Source organism: Curcuma longa, chromosome 16 (genome assembly GCF_044706935.1).
Source record: "Curcuma longa cultivar G26 ecotype Majalengka, Jawa Barat chromosome 16, ITB_CL_G26_1.1, whole genome shotgun sequence".
Lineage (NCBI taxonomy): Eukaryota > Viridiplantae > Streptophyta > Magnoliopsida > Zingiberales > Zingiberaceae > Curcuma > Curcuma longa.
In genome coordinates, this window is record NC_133876.1 from 7647787 (window position 1) to 7657845 (window position 10059).

At 33.6% G+C, this 10059-nt stretch overlaps 1 protein-coding gene across 1 annotated transcript; it reads right to left on the reverse strand.

The window, feature by feature from the left end:
* Nucleotides 1-1273: 1273 nt before the first annotated feature.
* LOC141847633 (transmembrane emp24 domain-containing protein p24delta3-like) lies at nucleotides 1274-8423 on the reverse strand. The gene is made up of 4 exons (XM_074735687.1): nucleotides 8168-8423; nucleotides 2231-2440; nucleotides 2067-2143; nucleotides 1274-1602 (listed from the first exon to the last, which is right to left on the reverse strand). Exons 1-4 carry the CDS (start codon nucleotides 8390-8392, stop codon nucleotides 1458-1460), a joined length of 657 nt encoding a protein of 218 aa, XP_074591788.1. The 5' UTR covers nucleotides 8393-8423; the 3' UTR covers nucleotides 1274-1457.
* Between the last annotated feature and the right edge of the window lie 1636 nt (nucleotides 8424-10059).

Sequence of the window (10059 nt, forward strand, 5' to 3'; positions counted from 1 at the left end):
TTTAAATACATTTTTTAATTCTTATTAAAGTTTTAAAATTAAAAATGAAAAGTAAATAAATTTAGAGGATTATCTATGCCAAATTAAAATTTAATTTATTTTTTTTAAAAGAGAGGAATTATAACAAATCTATCATCCTCTAGTCAACTAAACATCCCTGCGAGGTCAAAGAGAAAAGAGAAATAATGTTGTATACTTGTATGTAAAGGAGAGAGGAAAGAGAAAATATTAAATACTGCATGCAAATAAGAGAGGAAAGAAAAATGAAAAGTTGGCAAATGACAGAGTGGTAAAATGGAAATCAGGTGCGTCTTTTGGGAAAAAATAAATTTTGATACGCCTTTTAGGCATTCTCAAACTTAAAGTGCGCACTTTGGAAATGACTCACCATCCATAAGCCCTCTAACTATTTAAATAAAAAGCACGATAGGAATGACAATATCTTCCGAATCGATGGAGATTCGATATTCGATTCAAATGGAGGAGAATATGGAGGAATTTTTTAAATCGATTAAATAATCGGGTAATTAAATATGAAGATTTTTAGATTCCAATATGGAGACAAATATGGTAAAATTACTTATACCTGATTGGAATACTCCATTAAATTATATATATATATATAACAAGAAAATAAATCTGATCTTTTCTTTTTCATTATCGACTTCTCCTCTCGTAATTTATAGATATTTATTATATTTTGTTGCATTATATTTTGTAAATATGATATTAATTCTAATATATTTTTATTGAATAATGATATTTGAATTGAATGAAAAAATTATTAATATAAAAAATATCTGATCCTTAATGGATACGGAGATAGATATCCGATTTTCTAATAAATATAGGATGAAAATTAAATATACAATGAAGATGAATATAATAAATGAGAATGGAGGATATAGACTCCAACTCAAACGTGACCATTATCATCCCTAAAACACAACACCTCCCTAGATAACTAATGGTTATTTCTTCCAATGACTAAAATGTGGTGTCTTTTGGAAAATAGTGAACTTTTAAGTATGTCAAAACGGTAAAATATCATTCTATCAATATAATGTATCTCTTTAATTATATCTTCACTGGATTTTTAGATTGAATTTGGTTTAATTAGCTCAGCCAATACAATATAATTATGACATCATTGCAATATCATAAATAAATGTTGAACAAAATTGTAAAGTACTAAATAAACAACAAATAAAAAGAATTAAGACTATAGAGTTAAATGAGAAAATCATAGTAAAATATAACTTTACCCCCAAAATACAACAAAATAAGCAGTAACATTTCAGCAACCAATTTGCCAAGGTTTGATCCTTACAATATGAATTCAGTTATGTTGCAAACTATTGGAATAAGCAGCTGAAAGGCTGTTGGTGTATCAGCGATAATATTTTTCAGCATCAAGAATTAATACACAACAACATCCTTCTGTATACAAACGTGTTTTAGATAAGTTTCTTCTTTTGAAAGTATCTCTGCAAGTGCCACAACTGTAAGATGGAAACCGAGATGCAAAGTGCAAGTGAGAAAATGCTATACCATGCAATTCTTGCATTGGTTCTCTCGCTCACCTCTCTCATGTCAGCTTCCCTGGAAAAATAGAGAGAAAAAAAAAGATCATTAGTGTTAGATATATAAAATTTTAGGATAAAAACAACTTTCCTGGTCAACATTCCATGGGCTTTCGAATGTACAATCAATGTCACAAGACACAATGTTTCCATGTTTTTGTATACTAAGATCATGGAGAGAAATGATTACAGAATGTAACTTTTGAAGGAAAAAAAAAACATCTTTAGAAGTTTGATAGAGAAATTGCAGATTGTAGCTCAGCGAGTACTGAAAAAAGCATGTAACTAGTTCATGAAAGTTACTTCAGGTTAAGAAAGGGAAGTCAATTTATTTGGGTAGCAAACTAACATTTTGGGAGTTTGACAAACAAATTGCAAAATTGAACAAACTATGGGAAGCAATGGAAATTTTAGCAAAAAATTATTCTTGGCAGTTCACAATTTGCACAAGTACTAGAAAGAAACATTAAATTTCAGAATTACTTGGATTTGAGATACAGCAAGTTATCATGGATTGCCCGCACAGCTGCTTCTAGTTTTGTAAGCTCTAGTTCAACACCCTGGAATTGAGGACCATGCCACACTTGTCACAAGAAGATTGCATCTAAAATTGCCGTGGTTGACGATCTAACATTTTAGGTACTCACCTCGATTTTTTCCTTTTTGGCAACAGAATCCCAATCCTTGGCTGCAATTCCAATCTTCCAGTCGATGCTAATGCTTGTCTCTACACCTTGGTTCCCGCCATCTATCCAGAAACATGCCAAGTAGTTGCCAGCCTCAGTAGTGGTGAATGCAAACTGACCAGTTGGAACATGGTCTTTCTCATGAAGTGTATTTCCATAAGGTGATGTAACCTGCATAAGGTCAACCCTATCAGCAAAACCATATATTTCACAGCATCCTTAAAGTCAATGGGAAGACAGCATAGGATTTCATGCAATCTCCATTCATTCAACCCTTTTAATTATGAAAAATGAAGAACATAAACTGAGGGCTAATAGCGTTTTGCAAAGCATAGCAATTCTGAAATTTCTTAACATAAATGAAAGGTGGAAGTCAAGAAAAATATCAGTTCCGCAGTCAAAAGAATGTCGAGACATGCACCCATTTTCATTCATTCGAAGGCTACACAATTCTCCTCATCAAAGAAAGAATCCTACCTGCTGATGAATATCTGTAGGTCCATCTCCCCCCATCACAATATACAAAAAACATAACAAAGTTTAGCACCACATATCTACATCCAGTGCTTTGAACTTAGGGTTGGATGCTTTAGAATAGAAAATGAGCTTATCTCAAATTACCATTAAAAAAAGGGCAGCCCGGTGCACGAAGCTCCCGCCATGCGGGGTCCGGGAAAAGGATCCATTGTACGCAGCCTTACCTTGCCTTTGGCAAGAGGTTGTTTCAATTACCATTAAAACTATGCCATTAATTCATCCAAAGGGAGTCAACCATCAGGCATGGGCATTTCAATTGCTTGTCATCTCTGCATCATATGTATTGAAATGTGATCCTTGATAATGCAAATTCTTGCCAACAGCACCTAACTTTTATTTAGGAAACTAAACATCAGGCAATTACAGGATACTATTGGACAATTCTTGTGATTGTTTCTCTTATGTGTTGCAAGATGCATATAACATTTTGTACATTATTTTGCATTCATTGTACTACACAAACCACGAATAAGAAAGACCCTTAAGTTTCATATGTTGCTTTGCATCAGTGATTTTAAACTAAAACAGACATTTTGCTTCAGGTTCCAAATGTTCTTAAAATAATTCATTCGAGGTGAATTGGTTAGACAAGTTGAACTAAATAGTTAGCGTAATTAAAAATGAGTCAAAAGATCTAAAATATAATCAGAGATATAGCCTTGCATAGTTCAATACTGAGAACCGATTCATGTAGCAACCAAATAGTTCAGACTCATGGTTTATTGTTTTAGTATCCCACATTTGACTCCAAGATTTCCACGACATGAAGATCAGACATAATCTGAGATTACTTCTTTGGATGAATATCTTATTACAATATTTCACCACCTAAGTCACAAGCTACGGTTGCTTTCTTCTGACGTTATTGACCAAAACATCAATTGATAAGTTACTTTTGTCTGCTTAAAAGAAAGATTTTTCTGTTTTGATTCATTACCATCCCTTACTTTCAAGTCTGAATATGACATTCACTGAGATTTAGTTAAACCAGCCATTTAATTTACTTCCAAAGTTTGCAAATATGTGTACAAGCTGTGATGCAACTCACAAGTCATTCACGAATGATTGAACTGAAGAATGATTTCGAAATAGTAGATTAGGATACTGCATAACTAACATATATCATTTTGTACACAATTTGATAATAAATAGGTCATTGTCACATTAATATAGAGGCCCTCATTTTCAACTGGAATAAATTACCAATTAAACCAAACCCAGAGTGGAATCAAAATACAACAATGGACAGTAATAAGGTTTTAATATTGGTAATTCAACTACAATTAAAATTGGCAGTTGATGATCATGAAGAGCAAGACATCTCACCGATAGGCTATCATGAGGAGAACAACAATCCACTCAAATTTACTGGAGATTCTTCTCAAACTAGATTTAAATGTTGAGCTACTCACTCATAAAACTCCCAAGTCTCTGGGTCTAAGCATTCCTAGCCTAATGATAAAGAACATAGAATACAGAGAAAGGTGCCTGGAGATCAATAAAGAAAATCATAGCCAGTTCTAAAGGACATGAGTCTCAATATTGCACAGCATGTGATGAAATTCAAACTCAACGATAGTTAATAAACAGATATCCTGATTCTAGAAGATGCATCTAAGACATACTAGGATTTAACACACGTGAGTTAAGATTTAAACAGCCAGGAAAAGGGTTGCTTGCATGAAATAGGTCTAATATTTATCAGAAGCATATATGAGATATAGTGATAGAACACCTGCTAGAAGTTCTAATAATTGTGAGGCAAACCATAAAAAGGACAGCTCGGTATACAAAGCTCTCGCCAATGTAGGATCTCAGGGAAGGATCGGGTTACATTGGATTTATCATACGTAACCTTACCCTGCATTGTAAGAGGTTGTTTCTTTGACTCGAACTCGTGATCACAAGGTCACACGACAATAACTTTACCATTGCGCCAAGACTCCCCTTCAATTGTGTTGTAAATCATATTCAATCAAAAATCAAATGACTGTGAAGTAAGCCACTAGGTGGGGCCGGATATATAGATCTTTCTACATCATTGGGTTCTATCCCCTACTATATCATCATCTATATTTAAATAAATTTTATCTTGTTTTATCATTGCTAACCAAGTCTTCAAGTCATAGTTTCACATCGCCTAACTAGTACATTTATTGGCCGTCTAAGTACATATTTGTACCATCTTAAACGTCTCCCGAATTTTTCCTTAATAGATACAACCCTAACTTCCTTTCTAATATTCTTATTTCTTATTCTATCCATCCTCGTATACCCATACATCCACTTTAACATCCTCATCTTTGCAACTCTTATCTTATGCTCGTATGCTCAAGTTATAGCCCAACATTCAATTCCATATAATATAGCAAGTCTAATGATAGAACTTCACTTTAAGTTTTAGAAGTACTTTACGATTACAAAAAACACCTAACACTCACCTCCATTTCAACCATCCTGCTTGTATTTTATGTAAAACATCTCTCGACCCCTCCATCCTTTTGTAAAAATAAACCTAAATATTTAAAACTCTCAGTTATAGACAACTCATCATCTCCAATCTTAACAATTATCTTATTACGTCTAATATTGACTTAAATTTCATATATTCTGTCTTTACTCTACTAAACCTAAAACTTTCCACTTCTAATATTTCCGAAGTTTAGCATTTAAATATCATCTACAAACAACATACATCATAGTAACATATCATGGATATGTCCAACGAGTTTATCGATGATTAATGTACAAAAGATAGAAATTTAAAGTTGATCCTTGATGTAATCTTATCTTTATAGGAAATGCTTCAGTTAATCCGTCTCGAATTTTCACTCTTATCATTACATTTTCGTACATATTTTTAATTATTTTAATATACACTACGCTAACACCTTTCTTTTCTAAAATTCTATATATAATTTTTTTCAGGACTCTGTCATAAGCTTTCTCTAGGTCAGCAAATATTATGGGTAAGTCTGGCTTCTGTTCTCAATACTTTTCGATTAATTTCCTGAGAAAAATATATAGATTCTATTGTCAACCTTTCCAACATGAATCCAAATTGATTTTCGACTACCATGGTTTCCTTCCTTAGTCTTTTTTCTGTTACTCTTTTTCAAAATTTCATGATATGATATTAGCTTAATACTCCTATAATTTGCATAAGTTTGTATGTCTCCTTTATTTTTATATAATGGGACTAAAGTATTTACCCTCCACTAATCAGATATTTTTTTTATTTTCAAGATCAGATTGAATAACTTCGTAAATCATTCAATACCTTACTTCTCTAAGCACTTCCATACCTCTATCGGAATATCATTTAGTACAACTACTTATCTATTTTGCATCTCATTTAAAGTTTGAATTCTACTTCTAAAGTTTGAATTCTCCGATAAAAATTTAAATTTCTATGCTCCTTTAACCTACTTAAATTACCTAAGTTAAGTTGGTTATCTAAATCTTTATTAAAAAATTGATGAGAATATTTCTTCCATCGCTCTTTTATTTCTTCATCATTACTAGTACTCTATCGCATTTATCTTTAATATATTTTATTTGAATAAGATCTCTTGTCTTCTTCTCCCTCGCTTTAACTATTCTATAGATGTCCCTTTCTCCTTCTTTTGTATCTAGCTATCAATGTAAGCATTCAAAAGTTTCATTTTCGGCTTCACTCGCCACTTTCCTAGTTATTTATACCATGAAAAAAATTACATTAAAAATTCTAATCACCAAGGACTCAAAAGTGCATGCAAGCAATATATGGTGGACCAACTATATGCAGTATGCAAGGGAGTATGTGATTAGTATTAAAAAATTAAAACTATTTATGGCAATAAAAATTACTAACACATATACAATTATGAATATTAATCAACACATCTAATCCATACTTTCTCGTAGAAGAAAATTATGTTAATCATACAACACAAAATACATGAAATATAATAATCAATACTAACAAACAATGTAGAATAAATGATATATAGTTAATATCTAAACTGTTTGTCACTTGCAAAAAAAAGTGTATAAGTTATCAATTACAAGTTACAAAGTGCCAAATAGGGAAGCTCAGAATTTTTAAGTAAATTTGGCTTTGTCTAAACAAGTTCAAATGAACCAAATAGAAACTTGAAAAAAAAGAAATAGGATATACAGACAACATATGTCATATGCCTATGTGGTCCCCTTCCAACTCCTCCTAAGAGATTATGTACACCCAGATATTCACTTTTTAAAAACCATGCCAATTACTTTCTAAAAGAAAGGCCATGTATATCTCCAATTCAGCTTAGTAGGTGATGGAGCCAAAAATTGGATATAATCAATATTGATGTTTACTGATACTTGTACCAGAAGTAGCATGATATGTCTATATCAAGTAAATATTTATTTGTTGTATAAGGGCTGAAACTTTCTTTGTAGTGGGCATAGAAAAAGGTTTGTGCAAATGATGCGATGGAATATATATCAACACCAAACAAACCATAATTTTTTAGGATTCTTTCTCCTAGATCTACAAGAGCTGCATGTATCCTTAGGTGCTTCCTATTCATACAACTTCCACAAACCTGCATGCACACAGTATCTCCAAGCAAACCAAACGTGTAAGCTCCTATAATGGAAAAAGAGATACCACCGGAAAATGTATAACCATCTTTTTAATAATCTAGATAATAGTGTTTTTTTATTATCTAGTTAACATATCATGAAACCAACCCTAAAACTACCTTGTCACTTGCAGCAGAGATATGCAATTACATGCCAGCATTTCTGGATTAAACTAGCATTTAATGCATCTATATATGCGGAGATGGAGTACAAATATGCCTCAAGCTCATATGTGTGCTTTAAATGATTTGACAGTGAACAACTGAAAGCTCCAAACGGATGGATCTGTTTTCAGATATCTAAACTCATTCAAGAAAATATAAATAAATAGCCAGTTGGTCTCACTCTTTCCACTATATAATTCTTTCTTTCAGACTTAAAGCCCTCAAAAGGCCTTATTCAAGCTCATCTCTATAATTTGTTCAACCATAAACAACTCAAAATCCAAACAAGAAAAGATCCAAGACTTTGAATCCTTTAATAAGATATCTACGCCTCTCCAAGCTACACCTTAGCTCCTGTGATGTGAAACAAACAAATGAACAAAAAACATACTGGTCTTAGTAATCCACTACGTACTTCTATGTTCTTCCCTCGGTACAAATGTTAATATAAAGATAAGAAGGAGAATATTGTGCTTTCCTAATTTCGAATCTTTACCCCAAAACAAGTCAACTAATAAATACCACGCTGATCGCCGATCAAAACTAATAGATCTATGGTTTTGAAGGCTAGGAGCGATCGTACCTTGACGGAGATGGTGGTCAAGTTGTCGGTTTGTCCCTCGTGGATGACACCGTAGTCAGCTAGCACCACCACGTTTGGCTGTATCTCCTCCGACACGCACTTGGTGCCCGACGCTGGCAGGTTCAACCAGACACCGGACGCGCCCGGAACAAGCAGAATCAACGAGCACAGAAGGAGAAGCGGCGCCTCGGCGAGCACCGGGATCGCCTCGCCTTGACGCCTCATCTCGCCCCTCCCGTTGGAAGCCCCACGGATCTCCTATTCGTTCTATGTAGCGAAAATTTAGTTCCGCATACGGTAGGTGGTACTTTTTGAAATGCCCCCTGTACTCTTTGAATTTATCATTTTACTTTCCATATTTTTAAACTTTTGCAGTCCACACCCCTCCTCACTTGTATTCTTTAAAAAATTAAAGAATTTTAATCATTTTTAAGTTATCAATAATACCATAGATATGTTAGTATTTTTTTTTTTGGTAAAAAATAATTTTGATAAAAAAATATTACAAATTATGCAAATCAATTTAGGATGAAAAACTATGAGATACCTTTATTTAGGTATGTTTATGAGAATAAGGACTTTTTTTCCAATTTATTTTACAATATTTACATATTATTAATTTATTGATTGTAGGTTCCCCAAGATTACTTCTATTGATCTATTAATTTAAGATTGATGCACTTACTTTTTTTAATTACTTTCAAAATATTTAGGTATTTATCTCTTTCTCAAAATTAAGCATTTTTTTTCCATTATGAGACTCGGTTACGTCTCTTAGACGTGGACATGTCTCGGAATGAGCATTGATTTTCCATTTTGATTGATTCAGCTCTATCTCTCTCAGACTTTGATAGGTTCAGGATCTGTATGCGTTTCCCAATTTACTTTGATAGTCGATGGAAAATTTCCGTGGGACCGGATCGATCACCCCCAGAGATGTGGCTACTGGGATTATCATTTTTTTTTGATAGGTTCAGGATCAAACTTCCTTAAAGGAATCAACTCGATCCTCTCAAACTTTAATAGGTTTGAGATTGAGCTCTCTCTCCCTTGCAAAGTGGTCGACTCGACCATCGTCTCCAAGAGTTTAGTAGGTTCAATATCAAATTCTCTCTCCCTTGTGAAGGGATCAACTCGACTTATCTCTCCTCGATCTGATCTCGAGATCAAGTGTTATCTCTCTTTTCTAAGAGGTCAATTCAACTTACTCCTCCTAGATCTAACTTGGTTTCGAGATCTAACATTATCTCCCCCTTCTCCAAGGGATCGACTCGACTTACCTCTCTCCGATCTACCCTAGTTTCAAGATCGAGCATTGTCTTCCTTCTCTCAACTTGGTTTACTTCTCTCAAACTTAGCGTAGTATTGGGATTGAGTATTATCTCCCCCTTCTCCAAGGGATTAGTAAGACTTACCTCTCCCCAATTTAAGTTGATATTGAGGTCGAGTTCAATCTTCTATTTATTCCCTCACTAGCTTCATTGGATCCTTCGATTGAGAGATCAAACCATAAGAACCTTTACTTTTATATATTTCCCCCTTAATTTCAAGTGTTATGTTGACTTTCAAAATTTTCTTTCATGACTCATCTTTGGATCAACTTTTTCCTTAGCCTCATTAGATTCTGGAGTCGACTTCTTCATATTAGGTTCGATCATATGAAATTAATTTTAAGTATAATCATTATCTTCATCCAAATAAGTTCTCCACACACATGGGGAAAGATCTCCTCTAGCTAGCTCGCTTTTGGTAGGTCCAGTATCAAATTTTCTCCCTCTTGTGAAGGAATCGACTCAATTTATCCTTTTTGACCTGTTCTTGAGACCAAGCATTATCTGCCCCCTTTTCTAAGAGGTCGACTCAACTTACTTCTCCTCGACCTAATATAGTTT